This window comes from Salmo salar, chromosome 01 (genome assembly GCF_965601325.2).
Source record: "Salmo salar chromosome 01, fSalSal1, whole genome shotgun sequence".
Classification (NCBI taxonomy): Eukaryota; Metazoa; Chordata; class Actinopteri; order Salmoniformes; family Salmonidae; genus Salmo; species Salmo salar.
The window spans coordinates 176004394-176028074 of NC_138291.1; the positions used below are offsets into that span (position 1 = coordinate 176004394).

Below are 23681 nucleotides of genomic sequence, written 5' to 3' on the forward strand. Positions count from 1 at the left end.
GCTGAAACTCACCTAATTCTTGGTTTCTGGGATGGACTTAAAGCCTTTAGTTATTTATAAATTTGGAGGAGAATATCAATATCATTTAAATAACTACCTTTGGCTATGTGCATTTTCAGAAAAAGGAAGTTGGACAAAGAAGGAGAAAGATAATGCTACTTGTTATTTAGAATAATGATAAATGGTAGTTGTGACGTCTTCACTATTATTCTACAATGTAGAAAATAGTACAAATAAAGAAAAACCCTTGAATTAGTAGGTGTCCAAACTTTTGACTGCTACTGTATATCAACCTCAAATGTTGATATTCGGTTGCGTTGACAATCAAACACAATTCAATATCGAGTCTGTCTACAAATTAATAATTTATATATTGGATTCACGGCTCCATCTCAACCAAAACTCCAAGTAAAAGAATAGGACTAAATAAAATCCAACTTTAAATGCACTTTAAATAATTTTTGGTCTGAGATGGAGACGTGAATGCAACATATTCATTATTAACTTGAAGATTACATTTTAAATCTACCAAAGCTTGAAACCCTTGGCCATATATGTATTGTCTATTTTTAGTTGAACCCTGGGTTGAATTGAAACAATAGCTGTTGATGACTTTCCAAATGCTATATAGGCCTAAATATTGATGATATATGATTTGTAAAATATGGTTAAATTGTATTTGCTCTGTTTAACTTACCTTTTGGAATGACTTCGATAGCAACAGTGAATCCTTTTCTTAACAATCATTCTTACGATAGCACATTGGTAATTGTCAGTGACTAATATCATAGCCAAGCAGGGCTGGGTTTGATTAAAACCCTAGATGGGAGACCAAAGGGATAGCTGTAGATAGATCAGTTCTCCAGTAGGAGGTGCTGCCCAGCTTCTAGTTTTTTTCTGGTAGTGTATATAGTTAAAGATCTGACATTGTTTCAAAGGTAAAAATCCAACTTATTTTATACAAGGTTTGTTTATGTTGAACATTGGTCATCATGATGACATAATCCATTCAAATCCAATGTATTTTCCACGTAGATTCTACGTCACAATACGTTGACAAAATACATTGAAACAGCGTTTATTCAACCAGTTTGTGCCCAGTGGCTAACAGTCATCTGAGCCATTACTTATAACTTTTCCTCCTCCATATAATTGTATAACTGGAGATGATATGAAATCCATGTTGAAAATTGATACAGGAAAGGAACTGTTAGATTGTTGTTGATTTGTGGTGTGCATGGAATAGACAAGTAAATGATCAATAACGTCGATGGATGAGGACTGCACATGATTAATAAATTAGGGAAGCTATTTGAGCTGTTTGAAGGCAGTGTTTGAGGTCTGTTTACTTTCAAACAAGTTATTATTGGAATTAATGAATAAAATAGTGGTACAGGATATTTTATTAAAAAAAAACATTGTTCAGTATTTTGTTCATTAGTCTACTGATGATATATGGTCCCAAAAAGTTTTCAAGATAGAGCATTTTCAATTCAAATCCAAAAGTGTTATGGTAATACAAATTGCATCATAATGATTGAAATCACATTTTCATCACGCTTAAGATTTTTACTGAAAGTGCTCTATCATTCAAATGTATCTGCTGAAATGCACAATCCATTGGGACTGTATCAACAGTGGACTAATGAACACAATAAATACTAAAATATCATTTTTTGGTAAAATATACACAGCTGAATTTGTGATGAGTACTGCAATTTGATATTTATATTTCACTATACTGTATCTGTAATTTGCATGTTATTCATATAATAATTTGTACGCATATTTGATGTATATACACACTTATTAAATCAATTTTTGATTTAAATGCAGTGTTATAAGTTAGAATAAACACAGATATGAAAAGGATGCATTTCAACATTTGTTTTATTATAAATAACCCATTTTAATATACCTTAGTTGTTCTTGCCAGCAAACTGAACGACTTCTAAGCCACAAAGCTAAAGTAATGGCGACAAGATGCCTTTTTGTTCATTGAAGCATGGTCACATATCAGACAGAATGACAGAATGTGGGCCTTTGCAATGAGATTAAGAACACAGCGAATGTTGGACGGTATCCAGTACCTGAAATCCATGTAAATATTTTGACTAGAAAATAAAGATACAATCATCAAAATTATTCACACGCTTCTTTAAAAAATACTGCGGATGAAGTACTTTCGGTTCTTTGTATGAATTAGAAAACTCTAGTTTACAGTCTGTTTCCCATCTGGGAGCTTTAAAGCACATTTGTGGTACTTTCAGTACATTTATTATTAGCATTATTGTCATTGTTTCAGTATTATTATCATCAACATTATTACTGCTTTTTGTTCTCTGGTGATGTTGTCAGTGTCCTTTTCACAGTAGGCGAGGGGCGAGGGGCGCTCTGTGTAACTAACCCAACGGAAGGCTGCTAAGAAAGAACACATTCATTGGAGATGGCCAGGTGATGAAAAGATGTGGTCCTGAGGCATACATGTGAATCGCATGATAACAACGGAAATAGGAACAAAACAAACCACATCAGAGTTCCCAACAAGCCGTGAGTAAAGGCATTACAATGTCCTTTGGAAGACGCTGTAGAGAATTGACGAAACAAATCACCAGAGGAACACAACAAATTGCACCAAAGATAATTGAGCGTACCCTTGAACTCTCTCTCTCTCTCTCTGCAGTTTGTTCTCTTTTTCTCTCTCACATAGAAGTACGCACAGTCCATTGCTGTCTGCACTCATGCAGAACTGAGGTATCCTCCATTGAGGAGCCACGGAGAGCAGGAATGTCAGGTGGAAGTTCTGTTGTAGCCTACCCCTAAGTGTTTCTCCAGCCACAGCTCGGCTAACTGCATGGAAGATGCATAAGTACTTGCCTTAGACCCTAGGCACATTTTGTACTGCTTGGGCTCAAGGCTCGTGTCGCACTGAACAGGGTGATAAATGTGGACGATTCCTGGTTCCTGGCTGCGGAACACATTTAAACCGGAGTTAATCACTTTTGTGAACAGGTCTACATCTTCCAACCCCCAGCCTTGGATCGACGTATCAAAACCGCCGGCTTTTTGCAAGTCACTTTTAAATATGCAGGTGATTCCAAAGCCGTAATCCCTCCAGAAGCCACTTTTCTTGGTGAACACAAAGCTGCTATCGTCAGGGGTGTTGCCGGCGTAGACAATTTTAGGATCATACTGACTAAAGACAACGGGATAGTAAGCCTGTCTCCTTTGGATGGTGTTGTGCCTGCACCGCTGCAGGGCGTCCCCGTTAAAGACTAGGTCCACGTCACAGAAGAACAGCAGTGTGTCATTGTCAAGTTGCGAGGAGCCCAGCTCCAGAGCCAGCCCCCGGGAGAAGTCACCCGTCATGGGGATGACAGACAGGTCTGCTTTGGGATACTTGTTGCTGTACTCCTTGATCAAGTCCAAGTGCTTCTCCCTGTCCTGGTTGCTGTCGTTGTCCACCAATATAATGGCCAGCTTGACGTTCTGTTTGGGGATCAGGCAGATCTTCTCAAAGTTCTCCATGAAGCGGAGAAAGATGTCGTACCTGCCTGTCAGCGGGACCAGGATGTTGACCTTTCTCTGGCTGCGTTCGCGCATCTCCCTGGTCGACTCAGAGAACTGGAAAGGCGAGAATATCTTGAGGGAGTTGGAGAGGAAAGAGAACGACTGCGACTCAGTGTTGATGGCCTCCACCAGCTTAACAACATCCAATTCCTCAGACTCACTGAAGAAAGGCCTACTGAAGGACTGCTGCAGGTACGCATGCCTCCTAACAGGTACTGTCACTTTGCGCCCTTTGTGTTTCTTGTACAGAAGTAGTAGGTCCAGAATGTACTCAGCCCCGTGCATGGGGTCCACTCTGCGGTAGCCATACTTGATCTCCTTGAAGTCGATAACACGCCCACGGGCTTTGGAGTTCTCATTGATCATCTCCATTACCTGAAGCACCGTGTCTTCCAGGGCAGCCCGAAGTAGGCTCCCGAGGCCCTGCCGGGGCATCTGGTTCTCCCCCGTTGAGTATAGATGTCGGCCAGTGAGGAAGTCCCACTCGATGACGTCCCCTCTTTCAGCGGGCTGGTAGCGCGTGTAGGAAGGTGGTGCTCCCAGCTGTTGATCCTCCCACTGCACCTCTGTATTGCTGAGCCGGCTCATGGCCAGGCCCTCGCGGTGCAGGAGGATGGTGCGGTAGCGTAGCCGGGAGATGTCGCGGCTTAGCATGTAGCCGTGTAGCCGGTACTGGTAGGCAGGCCTCTTGTTGGGATGGAGTGTGATGGCATTGTGGATCTTGCTGCTGTGGAGCTCCTGGATGAAGCCCTTCTTGTTGTGCTCGTAATTCTCGTAGAAGAGCTGCTGCATCTGTGGAAAGAGCAAAATACACCATGGTCAGCACAGTCGATAATGGAATGTTTAGTGTGATGTCTATGGATACAATAGGAAAACACACTCTCATCCTCTGATCTATTTAAAGGCAGATTCCCTGGAACAAAGCAGGTGATGTTTGGATAATTTAATGGATCTCAATGTGTGTACTACTTTGAATACTCGTTTGAAGCATAGCTTAATGTAAGGATTGTAAAAGCTTAATAACTGGTATACTGATAACCAGCACATTGTCTAGGTCATAATAGCCTTTCAGTAGAGCTTCCCAACTAGGCGAGCTCAGGAGAGGTTCCCAATAAAACTAGCATGACTTAAAGACGGAATGGAGCACAAGTGTTCATTACAAGAAGCAGTCAATTACCCTTTTGATGCGTTGTGATAAAAGGTTCTAGAAAATGCCCAGTTATTTGTGCGTTTTTATGGTAATTGCCGGGAAGATAGGGAGATCATTTTGGTTTAGAGAAACCAATTACTCCGCTAAGATATTTATCCCTTGTCTTAATCATTTTAATTAAACGGAATAACACTGGGATTGTTTGAAAGCATACACAGAGTTAATCGTTAGTAGAAATGTATTGAAGGACCATGACAGATTATAGCCAGATAAAGAGAAGAGAGACGAGCAGTATCATGAACCCGTAATCACTTCCAATCTCCTTAGCCCAATTTATACATTGAGCTATTTGACGTGTCAAATGACTCGGCAGCACAAAAGTTTACTACATAATACGGTCCTACTCAACTTCACAAAAAGTGATAGATAGGAGACCTAAAATAACATGAACATTCGTCATTTCCGAAACCTATACAAGACACTGCTTAATCAAAATCCATATTAAAGAAGAACGGATGTTGACTGGTTCAACACTTGGTTCCCTTTTACCCCAACTTGAGGTAAAATAAACAGACTTGGATGTACATAATGTCCAGAGAATATGACATTGAAATGTCCACACATCCATTCAAAATGTATATGTTACAGGCTATTACACAACATGTTGTGATGGGACAGTATGTTGATCCTCTTAACACTAACCAGCTTATTTCTACCCATATGCTTTATCTTTTACATTCCAGTCAATAACTGCAGTAAGACATGTAGCCCATGTTATACTGCAATGTTCTTTAATCATAGCTGATGTATACAAGGACACCGCTTGCTAATTCAGTGTTTGCCGACAGAGGCTCCGCTGTGAGCCATTATTACCCTTTGCCCTCCCCATCGACCAGACTAATTGAGCTGTTAATTAAACTCCACTGATAATTACATATCTGCTGCACCCTATCACTGGATCCAATATGTACTGCTTGGAGTGGTGCAGCGATGTTTTCAATTCCCTGTGCTGTGTAGCATCTATTGTTAGCCATATTGGAAGAAGCACTGTACTAAATGTTTAGATAGATATTATGAGATAGGGTATGTGTCTTCATTAACATAGATATATATTATGAGGTAGGGTATATGTCTTCATTAACATAGATATATATTATGAGGTAGGGTATGTGTCTTCATTAACATAGATATATATTATGAGGTAGGGTATATGTCTTCATTAACATAGATATATATTATGAGGTAGGGTATGTGTCTTCATTAACATAGATATATATTATAAGGTAGGGTATATGTCTTCATTAACATAGATATATATTATAAGGTAGGGTATATGTCTTCATTAACATAGATATATATTATGAGGTAGGGTATGTGTCTTCATTAACATAGATATATATTATAAGGTAGGGTATATGTCTTCATTAACATAGATATATATTATGAGGTAGGGTATGTGTCTTCATTAACATAGATATATATTATGAGGTAGGGTATGTGTCTTCATTAACATAGATATATATTATAAGGTAGGGTATGTGTCTTCATTAACATAGATATATATTATGAGGTAGGGTATGTGTCTTCATTAACATAGATATATATTATGAGGTAGGGTATATGTCTTCATTAACATAGATATATATTATGAGGTAGGGTATGTGTCTTCATTAACATAGATATATATTATGAGGTAGGGTATATGTCTTCATTAACATAGATATATATTATGAGGTAGGGTATGTGTCTTCATTAACATAGATATATATTATGAGGTAGGGTATGTGTCTTCATTAACAGATATATATTATGAGGTAGGGTATATGTCTTCATTAACATAGATATATATTATGAGGTAGGGTATATGTCTTCATTAACATAGATATATATTATGAGGTAGGGTATATGTCTTCATTAACATAGATATATATTATGAGGTAGGGTATATGTCTTCATTAACATAGATATATATTATGAGGTAGGGTATGTGTCTTCATTAACATAGATATATATTATGAGGTAGGGTATATGTCTTCATTAACATAGATATATATTATGAGGTAGGGTATATGTTTTCATTAACATAGATATATATTATGAGGTAGGGTATGTGTCTTCATTAACATAGATATATATTATGAGGTAGGGTATATGTCTTCATTAACATAGATATATATTATGAGGTAGGGTATGTGTCTTCATTAACATAGATATATATTATGAGGTAGGGTATGTGTCTTCATTAACATAGATATATATTATGAGGTAGGGTATATGTCTTCATTAACATAGATATATATTATGAGGTAGGGTATATGTCTTCATTAACATAGATATATATTATGAGATAGGGTATATGTCTTCATTAACATAGATATATATTATGAGGTAGGGTATATGTCTTCATTAACATAGATATATATTATGAGGTAGGGTAATGTCTTCATTAACATAGATATATATTATGAGGTAGGGTATATGTCTTCATTAACATAGATATATATTATGAGGTAGGGTATGTGTCTTCATTAACATAGATATATATTATGAGGTAGGGTATGTGTCTTCATTAACATAGATATATATTATGAGGTAGGGTATGTGTCTTCATTAACATAGATATATATTATGAGGTAGGGTATGTGTCTTCATTAACATAGATATATATTATGAGGTAGGGTATGTGTCTTCATTAACATAGATATATATTATGAGGTAGGGTATGTGTCTTCATTAACATAGATATATATTATGAGGTAGGGTATATGTCTACATTAACATAGATATATATTATGAGGTAGGGTATATGTCTTCATTAACATAGATATATATTATGAGGTAGGGTATGTGTCTTCATTAACATAGATATATATTATGAGGTAGGGTATATGTCTTCATTAACATAGATATATATTATGAGGTAGGGTATATGTCTTCATTAACATAGATATATATTATGAGGTAGGGTATGTGTCTTCATTAACATAGATATATATTATGAGGTAGGGTATATGTCTTCATTAACATAGATATATATTATGAGGTAGGGTATGTGTCTTCATTAACATAGATATATATTATGAGGTAGGGTATATGTCTTCATTAACATAGATATATATTATGAGGTAGGGTATATGTCTTCATTAACATAGATATATATTATGAGGTAGGGTATATGTCTTCATTAACATAGATATATATTATGAGGTAGGGTATGTGTCTTCATTAACATAGATATATATTATGAGGTAGGGTATGTGTCTTCATTAACATAGATATATATTATGAGGTAGGGTATATGTCTTCATTAACATAGATATATATTATGAGGTAGGGTATATGTCTTCATTAACATAGATATATATTATGAGGTAGGGTATATGTCTTCATTAACATAGATATATATTATGAGATAGGGTATATGTCTTCATTAACATAGATATATATTATGAGGTAGGGTATATGTCTTCATTAACATAGATATATATTATGAGGTAGGGTATATGTCTTCATTAACATAGATATATATTATGAGGTAGGGTATGTGTCTTCATTAACATAGATATATATTATAAGGTAGGGTATGTGTCTTCATTAACATAGATATATATTATAAGGTAGGGTATGTGTCTTCATTAACATAGATATATATTATGAGGTAGGGTATGTGTCTTCATTAACATAGATATATATTATAAGGTAGGGTATGTGTCTTCATTAACATAGATATATATTATGAGGTAGGGTATGTGTCTTCATTAACATAGATATATATTATGAGGTAGGGTATATGTCTTCATTAACATAGATATATATTATGAGGTAGGGTATGTGTCTTCATTAACATAGATATATATTATGAGGTAGGGTATATGTCTTCATTAACATAGATATATATTATGAGGTAGGGTATGTGTCTTCATTAACATAGATATATATTATGAGGTAGGGTATGTGTCTTCATTAACAGATATATATTATGAGGTAGGGTATATGTCTTCATTAACATAGATATATATTATGAGGTAGGGTATATGTCTTCATTAACATAGATATATATTATGAGGTAGGGTATATGTCTTCATTAACATAGATATATATTATGAGGTAGGGTATATGTCTTCATTAACATAGATATATATTATGAGGTAGGGTATGTGTCTTCATTAACATAGATATATATTATGAGGTAGGGTATATGTCTTCATTAACATAGATATATATTATGAGGTAGGGTATATGTTTTCATTAACATAGATATATATTATGAGGTAGGGTATGTGTCTTCATTAACATAGATATATATTATGAGGTAGGGTATATGTCTTCATTAACATAGATATATATTATGAGGTAGGGTATGTGTCTTCATTAACATAGATATATATTATGAGGTAGGGTATGTGTCTTCATTAACATAGATATATATTATGAGGTAGGGTATATGTCTTCATTAACATAGATATATATTATGAGGTAGGGTATATGTCTTCATTAACATAGATATATATTATGAGGTAGGGTATATGTCTTCATTAACATAGATATATATTATGAGATAGGGTATATGTCTTCATTAACATAGATATATATTATGAGGTAGGGTATATGTCTTCATTAACATAGATATATATTATGAGGTAGGGTAATGTCTTCATTAACATAGATATATATTATGAGGTAGGGTATATGTCTTCATTAACATAGATATATATTATGAGGTAGGGTATATGTCTTCATTAACATAGATATATATTATGAGGTAGGGTATGTGTCTTCATTAACATAGATATATATTATGAGGTAGGGTATGTGTCTTCATTAACATAGATATATATTATGAGGTAGGGTATGTGTCTTCATTAACATAGATATATATTATGAGGTAGGGTATGTGTCTTCATTAACATAGATATATATTATGAGGTAGGGTATGTGTCTTCATTAACATAGATATATATTATGAGGTAGGGTATATGTCTACATTAACATAGATATATATTATGAGGTAGGGTATATGTCTTCATTAACATAGATATATATTATGAGGTAGGGTATGTGTCTTCATTAACATAGATATATATTATGAGGTAGGGTATATGTCTTCATTAACATAGATATATATTATGAGGTAGGGTATATGTCTTCATTAACATAGATATATATTATGAGGTAGGGTATATGTCTTCATTAACATAGATATATATTATGAGATAGGGTATATGTCTTCATTAACATAGATATATATTATGAGGTAGGGTATATGTCTTCATTAACATAGATATATATTATGAGGTAGGGTAATGTCTTCATTAACATAGATATATATTATGAGGTAGGGTATATGTCTTCATTAACATAGATATATATTATGAGGTAGGGTATATGTCTTCATTAACATAGATATATATTATGAGGTAGGGTATGTGTCTTCATTAACATAGATATATATTATGAGGTAGGGTATGTGTCTTCATTAACATAGATATATATTATGAGGTAGGGTATGTGTCTTCATTAACATAGATATATATTATGAGGTAGGGTATGTGTCTTCATTAACATAGATATATATTATGAGGTAGGGTATGTGTCTTCATTAACATAGATATATATTATGAGGTAGGGTATATGTCTACATTAACATAGATATATATTATGAGGTAGGGTATATGTCTTCATTAACATAGATATATATTATGAGGTAGGGTATGTGTCTTCATTAACATAGATATATATTATGAGGTAGGGTATATGTCTTCATTAACATAGATATATATTATGAGGTAGGGTATATGTCTTCATTAACATAGATATATATTATGAGGTAGGGTATGTGTCTTCATTAACATAGATATATATTATGAGGTAGGGTATATGTCTTCATTAACATAGATATATATTATGAGGTAGGGTATGTGTCTTCATTAACATAGATATATATTATGAGGTAGGGTTTATGTCTTCATTAACATAGATATATATTATGAGGTAGGGTATATGTCTTCATTAACATAGATATGACTCTACTATAGTGCTTGACTTCCCAAATGTTTTATTTTCTTTTACATTATCACCTTCTGAAAGGAATAGCTAGTAGCCATTTGCAATTTGACCCGGATATTACCGTTTTCCTGGATATTCACTCTGTTAGTCAAAGAGAACTAATAAAGCCTGCCTGTTTTCCTGGATATTCACTCTGTTATTCAAAGAGAACTAATAAGCCAGAGAATAAAACACATCGACCAATGTTGGGTCACCTGAAGTGGAGCACCTCGAGCAGCACTGCTTGATTCTGTTCCCTATCATTACGGCACTGAGCTTCCTTTTCGTAACTGCACTTAAATTGAAAATTAATGGTTTTAAGCTCCCGAATGAAAGAACTGCACAGAGAAGCAATTTGGCAACATGAAGTGAGGGCCCACAAGAAACATTTAGCAAATGGAAAACATGTCATGCATTTAGGCCCTGGCCGCTGGAAACACTCTGGAAGCACTCTACTCCTGATGAATCAGTACTTCTCTACTCCAGACGGAACAAACTAACTCTACTCCAGATGGATCTGTACCACTATACTCCAGATGGAACAGACTAACTCTACTCCAGATGGAGCAGTACCACTCTACTTCAGATGGAATAGACTGACTCTACTCCAGATGGAACAGACTGACTCTACTCCAGATGGAACAGACTGACTCTACTCCAGATGGAACAGACTAACTCTACTCCAGATGAAAAAGACTAACTCTACTCCAGATGGACCAGTACCACTCTACTCCAGATGGACCAGACTAACTCGGCTTCAGATGGAACAGCACCACTCTACTCCGGATGGAGCAGTACCACTCTACTCCGGATGGAGCAGTACCACTCTACTCCGGATGGAGCAGTACCACTCTACTCCAGATGGAGCAGTACCACTCTACTCCAGATGGAGCAGTACCACTCTACTCCAGATGGAGCAGTACCACTCTACTCCAGATGGAGCAGTACCACTCTACTCCAGATGGAGCAGTACCACTCTACTCCAGATGGAGCAGTACCACTCTACTCCAGATGGAGCAGTACCACTCTACTCCAGATGGAGCAGTACCACTCTACTCCAGATGGAGAAGTACCACTCTACTCCAGATGGAGAAGTACCACTCTACTCCAGATGGAGAAGTACCACTCTACTCCGCATGGAGAAGTACCACTCTACTCCGGATGGAGCAGTACCACTCTACTCCGGATGGAGCAGTACCACTCTACTCCGGATGGAGCAGTACCACTCTACTCCGGATGGAGCAGTACCACTCTACTCCGGATGGAGCAGTACCACTCTACTCCGGATGGAGCAGTACCACTCTACTCCGGATGGAACAGACTAACTCTACTCCGGATGAAAAAGACTAACTCTACTCCGGATGGATAAGACTAACTCTACTCCGGATGGATAAGACTAACTATACTCCGGATGGATAAGACTAACTATACTCCGGATGGAGCAGCACCACTCTACTCCGGATGGAGCAGCACCACTCTACTCCGGATGGAGCAGCACCACTCTACTCCGGATGGAGCAGCACCACTCTACTCCGGATGGAGCAGCACCACTCTACTCCGGATGGAGCAGCACCACTCTACTCCGGATGGAGCAGTACCACTCTACTCCGGATGGAGCAGTACCACTCTACTCCGGATGGAGCAGTACCACTCTACTCCGGATGGAGCAGTACCACTCTACTCCGGATGGAGAAGTACCACTCTACTCCGGATGGAGCAGTACCACTCTACTCCGGATGGAGCAGTACCACTCTACTCCGGATGGAGCAGTACCACTCTACTCCGGATGGAGCAGTACCACTCTACTCCGGATGGAGAAGTACCACTCTACTCCAGATGGAGCAGTACCACTCTACTCCAGATGGAGAAGTACCACTCTACTCCAGATGGAGAAGTACCACTCTACTCCAGATGGAGAAGTACCACTCTACTCCAGATGGAGAAGTACCACTCTACTCCAGATGGAGAAGTACCACTCTACTCCAGATGGAGAAGTACCACTCTACTCCAGATGGAGAAGTACCACTCTACTCCAGATGGAGAAGTACCACTCTACTCCAGATGGAGAAGTACCACTCTACTCCAGATGGAGAAGTACCACTCTACTCCAGATGGAGAAGTACCACTCTACTCCAGATGGAGAAGTACCACTCTACTCCGGATGGAGAAGTACCACTCTACTCCGGATGGAGCAGTACCACTCTACTCCGGATGGAGCAGTACCACTCTACTCCGGATGGAGCAGTACCACTCTACTCCGGATGGAGCAGTACCACTCTACTCCGGATGGAGCAGTACCACTCTACTCCAGATGGAACAGACTGACTCTACTCCAGATGAAAAAGACTAACTCTACCCCAGACGGATAAGACTAACTCTACTCCAGATGAAAAAGACTAACTCTACCCCAGACGGATAAGACTAACTCTACTCCAGATGAAAAAGACTAACTCTACTCCAGATGGATAAGACTAACTATACTCCAGATGGATAAGACTAACTATACTCCAGATGGATAAGACTAACTATACTCCAGATGGATAAGACTAACTATACTCCAGATGGATCAGCACCACTCTACTCCGGATGGAGCAGTACCACTCTACTCCGGATGGAGCAGTACCACTCTACTCCAGATGGAGCAGTACCACTCTACTCCAGATGGAGCAGTACCACTCTACTCCAGATGGAGAAGTACCACTCTACTCCAGATGGAATAGTACCACTACTCCAGATGGAAATTGCCCCTGTTTAGCGACACGGAGCATAAGGGATTCGGACTGCTGCAGCCCTAACCATGTAATATTACTGGCCCCAGGGGCGGAAATCCCGGGGGGGACACGACCCCCCCATCCTGGGAAAAATATGATTTGTCCCCCCCAATATATCACTGAAACATAACTATGTAATTTAAATAATATTAATAATACGCAATGAAATCAATTGTGCTGATTATAGACACTTAATAGCACGTTTTTAAGTTTCAAAAGATTGCGACCCCCCCCCCACCCTTTGCCTCACAATGGTTTGATCCACTGCCAGTTCCTTAGTTGGCAAGCTAACAGAGGGGTCGTATCTACTGTCTGAAAGGCACTCAACGAACGTAACTGACGTGAGGTTAATCCAGTCAATCGCGCACACACTAGCTGAATATGCAGAGCTAGCGCGCAAATATTAACTATTAAGCTAGCTAGTACCTATTCCATTTATGTGGCCTCGTCAAAGATGGAATCTTTGCTATCGTCAATTTATTCCAAGATCAGCATGCAGATGATGTAAGTTAGTGCTTCAAAGTCCCTGTGATAAGGTTAGCGATAAACTGAAGTCCAAACTGAACAGAACTACACTCTCTTCTACCATTGTCTTAAATATATTTAATGGTCTCGTTGCAAAAGCTAAATTATCGCAAGGGAACTTTTATTTATTTATTTTATTTAACCCGGGTAGCAAAGATTATAGCAAACACCACTGAAACGGAATTGGTGCTCACTAGCTTTGCAAATTCAGCTATTGTTGGAAGCCAGCCAATATGAAACAAACTATTAAAATTACAAAAGGTTGCAGCATATGTTGTGTAAATTCTGAACTCATACAGCTGTCAACTCTTGTCATTTTAATCTGTTTCACATTTGCTAGCTACCTTTTAGATCGAAGCCCAAATAGAATGATAAAAGATAAGATGATAGAAGCCCATCTCCTACAGTAAATAACCTACACACTGTGTGTGTGTGTAGCCAGCCAGCCAGCCAGGTAGAAAAATGGCGGACATCAGAGTATTTTTCAGTACACCAAAACGCAAAGTAAAAACCCTAGTAGCCTAATATCTCAAAGACTAGTTGATAAAATGTTCATAAGAAAGAAATGAAATTCTAATGGAAATGTTTCACAATGATGTCATTGGGCAGAGCAAGCAACAGATGGCACACAGACAGCAGAGTTGGGGACAGATATGCAGGGACAGACTGGCAGAGACAGGGAGTCTCAGGTAAGTTTGTTGAGTCTTTGTTTGGCAACATTATGAAAGGTTCTCAATTTTTTTGACTTGTAAAATAGGAACATAATTGGAAAATGCCATGGATACCCCCACTCTCAACTTAAACTGGTGACTGAACTAAGATTTGTTAAAGGCAATGGTATTGCTGTTGTGATTAGTTGTGTAGTTTTGGGTACCGGTAGTTAGGAGTACGGCAAACACCTTATTTCTTTGGTTCCTCAATATACATTTACCATATTACAATGTAGGCTATGTGTTACAGCACTACTTTTGGTGTCCCCCTCAGGAATTGCTCTTGAGAAAATTTAATGAAATTGTCCCCTCCAAAGTTGATATCAGATTTTCGCCCCTGACTGGCCCTAACCATGTCACATTACTGGCCCTAACCATGTCATATTACTGCTGCAGCCCTAACCATGTCATATTACTGCTGCAGCCCTAACCATGTCACATTACTGGCCCTAACCATGTCATATTACTGCTGCAGCCCTAACCATGTCATATTACTGCTGCAGCCCTAACCATGTCATATTACTGCTGCAGCCCTCACCATGTCATATTACTGCTGCAGCCCTAACCATGTCATATTACTGCTGCAGCCCTCACCATGTCATATTACTGCTGCAGCCCTAACCATGTCATATTACTGCTGCAGCCCTAACCATGTCACATTACTGCTGCAGCCCTCACCATGTCATATTACTGCTGCAGCCCTAACCATGTCACATTACTGGCCCTAACCATGTCATATTACTGCTGCAGCCCTAACCATGTCATATTACTGCTGCAGCCCTAACCATGTCATATTACTGCTGCAGCCCTAACCATGTCATATTACTGCTGCAGCCCTAACCATGTCACATTACTGGCCCTAACCATGTCATATTACTGCTGCAGCCCTAACCATGTCATATTACTGCTGCAGCCCTAACCATGTCATATTACTGCTGCAGCCCTAACCATGTCACATTACTGGTCCTAACCATGTCATATTACTGCTGCAGCCCTAACCATGTCATATTACTGCTGCAGCCCTAACCATGTCATATTACTGCTGCAGCCCTAACCATGTCATATTACTGCTGCAACCCTAACCACGTCATATTACTGCTGCAGCCCTAACCATGTCACATTACTGCTGCAGCCCTAACCATGTCATATTACTGCTGCAGCCCTAACCATGTCATATTACTGCTGCAGCCCTAACCATGTCATATTACTGCTGCAGCCCTAACCATGTCATATTACTGCTGCAGCCCTAACCATGTCATATTACTGCTGCAGCCCTAACCATGTCATATTACTGCTGCAGCCCTCAACCATGTCATATTACTGCTGCAGCCCTAACCATGTCATATTACTGCTGCAGCCCTAACCATGTCATATTACTGCTGCAGCCCTAACCATGTCACATTACTGGCCCTAACCATGTCATATTACTGCTGCAGCCCTCACCATGTCATATTACTGCTGCAGCCCTAACCATGTCATATTACTGCTGCAGCCCTAACCATGTCATATTACTGCTGCAGCCCTAACCATGTCACATTACTGGCCCTAACCATGTCATATTAGTGCTGCAGCCCTAACCATGTCATATTACTGCTGCAGCCCTAACCATGTCATATTACTGCTGCAGCCCTAACCATGTCACATTACTGGCCCTAACCATGTCATATTACTGCTGCAGCCCTAACCATGTCATATTACTGCTGCAGCCCTAACCATGTCATATTACTGCTGCAACCCTAACCACGTCATATTACTGCTGCAGCCCTAACCATGTCACATTACTGCTGCAGCCCTAACCACGTCATATTACTGCTGCAGCCCTAACCATGTCATATTACTGCTGCAGCCCTAACCATGTCATATTACTGGCCCTAACCATGTCACATTACTGCTGCAGCCCTAACCATGTCATATTACTGCTGCAGCCCTAACCATGTCATATTACTGGCCCTAACCATGTCACATTACTGCTGCAGCCCTAACCATGTCATATTACTGCTGCAGCCCTAACCATGTCACATTACTGTCCCTAACCATGTCACATTACTGTCCCTAACCATGTCATATTACTGCTGCAGCCCTAACCATGTCATATTACTGCTGCAGCCCTAACCATGTCATATTACTGCTGCAGCCCTAACCATGTCATATTACTGCTGCAGCCCTAACCTTGTCACATTACTGGCCCTAACCATGTCATATTACTGGCCCTAACCATGTCACATTACTGCTGCAGCCCTAACCATGTCATATTACTGCTGCAGCCCTAACCATGTCATATTACTGGCCCTAACCATGTCACATTACTGCTGCAGCCCTAACCATGTCATATTACTGCTGCAGCCCTAACCATGTCACATTACTGGCCCTAACCATGTCACATTACTGTCCCTAACCATGTCATATTACTGCTGCAGCCCTAACCATGTCATATTACTGCTGCAGCCCTAACCATGTCATATTACTGCTGCAGCCCTAACCATGTCATATTACTGCTGCAGCCCTAACCTTGTCACATTACTGGCCCTAACCATGTCATATTACTGGCCCTAACCATGTCACATTACTGGCCCTAACCATGTCATATTACTGCTGCAGCCCTAACCATGTCATATTACTGCTGCAGCCCTAACCATGTCATATTACTGCTGCAGCCCTAACCATGTCATATTACTGGCCCTAACCATGTCACATTACTGCTGCAGCCCTAACCATGTCACATTACTGGCCCTAACCATGTCATATTACTGGCCCTAACCATGTCATATTACTGCTGCAGCCCTAACCATGTCACATTACTGCTGCAGCCCTAACCATGTCATATTACTGCTGCAGCCCTAACCATGTCATATTACTGCTGCAGCCCTAACCATGTCATATTACTGCTGCAGCCCTAACCATGTCCCATTACTGGCCCTAACCATGTCACATTACTGCTGCAGCCCTAACCATGTCATATTACTGGCCCTAACCATGTCACATTACTGCTGCAGCCCTAACCATGTCACATTACTGGCCCTAACCATGTCATATTACTGCTGCAGCCCTAACCATGTAATATTACTGCTGCAGCCCTAACCATGTAATATTACTGCTGCAGCCCTAACCATGTCATATTACTGCTGCAGCCCTAACCATGTCATATTACTGCTACAGCCCTAACCATGTCATATTACTGCTGCAGCCCTAACCATGTCACATTACTGGCCCTAACCATGTCATATTACTGCTGCAGCCCTAACCATGTCATATTACTGCTGCAGCCCTAACCATGTCATATTACTGCTGCAGCCCTAACCATGTCACATTACTGCTGCAGCCCTAACCATGTCATATTACTGCTACAGCCCTAACCATGTCATATTACTGCTGCAGCCCTAACCATGTCACATTACTGGCCCTAACCATGTCATATTACTGCTGCAGCCCTAACCATGTCATATTACTGCTGCAGCCCTAACCATGTCATATTACTGCTGCAGCCCTAACCATGTCACATTACTGTCCCTAACCATGTCACATTACTGCTGCAGCCCTAACCATGTCATATTACTGCTGCAGCCCTAACCATGTCACATTACTGGCCCTAACCATGTCATATTACTGCTGCAGCCCTAACCATGTCACATTACTGGCCCTAACCATGTCATATTACTGCTGCAGCCCTAACCATGTCACATTACTGGCCCTAACCATGTCATATTACTGCTGCAGCCCTAACCATGTCATATTACTGCTGCAGCCCTAACCATGTCACATTACTGCTGCAGCCCTAACCATGTCACATTACTGCTGCAGCCCTAACCATGTCACATTACTGCTGCAGCCCTAACCATGTCATATTACTGCTGCAGCCCTAACCATGTCCTATTACTGCTGTATCCCTAACCATGTCACATTACTGCTGCAGCCCTAACCATGTCACATTACTGCTGCAGCCCTAACCATGTCACATTACTGCTGCAGCCCTAACCATGTCATATTACTGCTGCAGCCCTAACCATGTCATATTACTGCTGCAGCCCTAACCATGTCACATTACTGGCCCTAACCATGTCACATTACTGCTGCAGCCCTAACCATGTCATATTACTGCTGCAGCCCTAACCATGTCATATTACTGCTGCAGCCCTAATCATGTCATATTACTGCTGCAGCCCTAACCATGTCATATTACTGCTGCAGCCCTAACCATGTCATATTACTGCTGCAGCCCTAATCATGTCATATTACTGCTGCAGCCCTAACCATGTCACATTACTGCTGCAGCCCTAACCATGTCATATTACTGCTGCAGCCCTAACCATGTCATATTACTGGCCCTAACCATGTCACATTACTGGCCCTAACCATGTCACATTGCTGGCCCTAACCATGTCATATTACTGCTGCAGCCCTAACCATGTCATATTACTGCTGCAGCCCTAACCATGTCATATTACTTCTGCAGCCCTAACCATGTCACATTACTGGTCCTAACCATGTCATATTACTGCTGCAGCCCTAACCATGTCACATTACTGGTCCTAACCATGTCATATTACTGCTGCAGCCCTAACCATGTCATATTACTGCTGCAGCCCTAACCATGTCACATTACTGGTCCTAACCATGTCATATTACTGCTGCAGCCCTAACCATGTCATATTACTGCTGCAGCCCTAACCATGTCATATTACTGCTGCAGCCCTAACCATGTCACATTACTGGCCCTAACCATGTCATATTACTGCTGCAGCCCTCACCATGTCATATTACTGCTGCAGCCCTAACCATGTCATATTACTGCTGCAGCCCTAACCATGTCATATTACTGCTGCAGCCCTAACCATGTCACATTACTGGCCCTAACCATGTCATATTACTGCTGCAGCCCTAACCATGTCATATTACTGCTGCAGCCCTAACCATGTCATATTACTGCTGCAGCCCTAACCATGTCACATTACTGGCCCTAACCATGTCATATTACTGCTGCAGCCCTAACCATGTCATATTACTGCTGCAGCCCTAACCATGTCATATTACTGCTGCAACCCTAACCACGTCATATTACTGCTGCAGCCCTAACCATGTCACATTACTGCTGCAGCCCTAACCACGTCATATTACTGCTGCAGCCCTAACCATGTCATATTACTGCTGCAGCCCTAACCATGTCATATTACTGGCCCTAACCATGTCACATTACTGCTGCAGCCCTAACCATGTCATATTACTGCTGCAGCCCTAACCATGTCATATTACTGGCCCTAACCATGTCACATTACTGCTGCAGCCCTAACCATGTCATATTACTGCTGCAGCCCTAACCATGTCACATTACTGTCCCTAACCATGTCACATTACTGTCCCTAACCATGTCATATTACTGCTGCAGCCCTAACCATGTCATATTACTGCTGCAGCCCTAACCATGTCATATTACTGCTGCAGCCCTAACCATGTCATATTACTGCTGCAGCCCTAACCTTGTCACATTACTGGCCCTAACCATGTCATATTACTGGCCCTAACCATGTCACATTACTGCTGCAGCCCTAACCATGTCATATTACTGCTGCAGCCCTAACCATGTCATATTACTGGCCCTAACCATGTCACATTACTGCTGCAGCCCTAACCATGTCATATTACTGCTGCAGCCCTAACCATGTCACATTACTGGCCCTAACCATGTCACATTACTGTCCCTAACCATGTCATATTACTGCTGCAGCCCTAACCATGTCATATTACTGCTGCAGCCCTAACCATGTCATATTACTGCTGCAGCCCTAACCATGTCATATTACTGCTGCAGCCCTAACCTTGTCACATTACTGGCCCTAACCATGTCATATTACTGGCCCTAACCATGTCACATTACTGGCCCTAACCATGTCATATTACTGCTGCAGCCCTAACCATGTCATATTACTGCTGCAGCCCTAACCATGTCATATTACTGCTGCAGCCCTAACCATGTCATATTACTGGCCCTAACCATGTCACATTACTGCTGCAGCCCTAACCATGTCACATTACTGGCCCTAACCATGTCATATTACTGGCCCTAACCATGTCATATTACTGCTGCAGCCCTAACCATGTCACATTACTGCTGCAGCCCTAACCATGTCATATTACTGCTGCAGCCCTAACCATGTCATATTACTGCTGCAGCCCTAACCATGTCATATTACTGCTGCAGCCCTAACCATGTCCCATTACTGGCCCTAACCATGTCACATTACTGCTGCAGCCCTAACCATGTCATATTACTGGCCCTAACCATGTCACATTACTGCTGCAGCCCTAACCATGTCACATTACTGGCCCTAACCATGTCATATTACTGCTGCAGCCCTAACCATGTAATATTACTGCTGCAGCCCTAACCATGTAATATTACTGCTGCAGCCCTAACCATGTCATATTACTGCTGCAGCCCTAACCATGTCATATTACTGCTACAGCCCTAACCATGTCATATTACTGCTGCAGCCCTAACCATGTCACATTACTGGCCCTAACCATGTCATATTACTGCTGCAGCCCTAACCATGTCATATTACTGCTGCAGCCCTAACCATGTCATATTACTGCTGCAGCCCTAACCATGTCACATTACTGCTGCAGCCCTAACCATGTCATATTACTGCTACAGCCCTAACCATGTCATATTACTGCTGCAGCCCTAACCATGTCACATTACTGGCCCTAACCATGTCATATTACTGCTGCAGCCCTAACCATGTCATATTACTGCTGCAGCCCTAACCATGTCATATTACTGCTGCAGCCCTAACCATGTCACATTACTGTCCCTAACCATGTCACATTACTGCTGCAGCCCTAACCATGTCATATTACTGCTGCAGCCCTAACCATGTCACATTACTGGCCCTAACCATGTCATATTACTGCTGCAGCCCTAACCATGTCACATTACTGGCCCTAACCATGTCATATTACTGCTGCAGCCCTAACCATGTCACATTACTGGCCCTAACCATGTCATATTACTGCTGCAGCCCTAACCATGTCATATTACTGCTGCAGCCCTAACCATGTCACATTACTGCTGCAGCCCTAACCATGTCACATTACTGCTGCAGCCCTAACCATGTCACATTACTGCTGCAGCCCTAACCATGTCATATTACTGCTGCAGCCCTAACCATGTCCTATTACTGCTGTATCCCTAACCATGTCACATTACTGCTGCAGCCCTAACCATGTCACATTACTGCTGCAGCCCTAACCATGTCACATTACTGCTGCAGCCCTAACCATGTCATATTACTGCTGCAGCCCTAACCATGTCATATTACTGCTGCAGCCCTAACCATGTCACATTACTGGCCCTAACCATGTCACATTACTGCTGCAGCCCTAACCATGTCATATTACTGCTGCAGCCCTAACCATGTCATATTACTGCTGCAGCCCTAATCATGTCATATTACTGCTGCAGCCCTAATCATGTCATATTACTGCTGCAGCCCTAACCATGTCATATTACTGCTGCAGCCCTAACCATGTCATATTACTGCTGCAGCCCTAATCATGTCATATTACTGCTGCAGCCCTAACCATGTCACATTACTGCTGCAGCCCTAACCATGTCATATTACTGCTGCAGCCCTAACCATGTCATATTACTGGCCCCCGTCCAACGGCCCCATGTCACATTACTGGCCCTAACCATGTCACATTGCTGGCCCTAACCATGTCATATTACTGCTGCAGCCCTAACCATGTCATATTACTGCTGCAGCCCTAACCATGTCATATTACTTCTGCAGCCCTAACCATGTCACATTACTGGTCCTAACCATGTCATATTACTGCTGCAGCCCTAACCATGTCACATTACTGGTCCTAACCATGTCATATTACTGCTGCAGCCCTAACCATGTCATATTACTGCTGCAGCCCTAACCATGTCACATTACTGGTCCTAACCATGTCATATTACTGCTGCAGCCCTAACCATGTCATATTACTGCTGCAGCCCTAACCATGTCATATTACTTCTGCAGCCCTAACCTTGTCACATTACTGGCCCTAACCATGTAATATGCATACACTACCAGCGACAGACTTAGACCAGAAACCAGTCTGTTCTTTCCCGTGAGGCCCCAATTTCTCTCTTCAAGACCCCCAAATTATTAGACAAATAATGATCTTTCCGTTTCTGGTTCTAACTTTCAAGTGTACACCCCAGCCAAATGCCCCAATGGGTGTACCCAGCTGATCCTACAGAAAGCCACAGTGATATTCCAATTAGGTGGATTGTAGGCGACTGGTTAATACTGCTGACTTTCAATGACTTCCCCAGGTCCTTTCATCTAGCGGTTCCCTGTTGGGTTTCAGCCGCCCACACATAGGTTATGTCCCAAATGGCACCCTATTCCCTATTTAGGGCACTACTATCGACCACGACCCATAGAGCTCTGGTCAAAAGTAGTGCACTATGTAGGGGATAGGGTGTCATTTGGGATGCAATACTATTCTGATGAGGTCGACTTCAATGTTGTATGTATGTTCTTAATTATGCTGTGACCACTTGGCAGGAAAACATGGACATAGCACAATGTTTCCTCAACGACACTCTAACCTATTTTTTCATTACTCCTCTGTTAATACAATGCCAGTAGTAAAGTTCATAAGATCGAATTCCTTTAAATATTCCTAACGGCATGAAAAAGTATCATTTCCTCTTCTGGTTCTATGACACAGGCAGTTATTGGACTCTGGGAACTCTAGGGATGAGATCCCTTATTGGCTGCCTGTCCACCAGCGTTTCCCTTCGTCCTACTCACACCAATGTTCCAGACGTTACAGGGCACATTCCTGGAGCCAGATTCCTCTACTGAGTCAAGCCTCGCTGTACTATCCCCTGCCAAGGGAACAGCGGAATAT

General features: G+C 40.9%; 1 protein-coding gene across 1 annotated transcript in view; it reads right to left on the minus strand.

The window, feature by feature from the left end:
• Positions 1-1872: 1872 nt before the first annotated feature.
• The window catches only part of chsy3 (chondroitin sulfate synthase 3), a 190733-nt gene continuing 168924 nt past the window's right edge, over positions 1873-23681 (minus strand). Inside the window, exon 3 of the mRNA XM_014145320.3 lies at positions 1873-4362. Coding sequence (XP_014000795.1) covers positions 2791-4362 — 1572 coding nt within the window. The 3' untranslated portion in view covers positions 1873-2790. The remainder of the gene's footprint in view (positions 4363-23681) is intronic.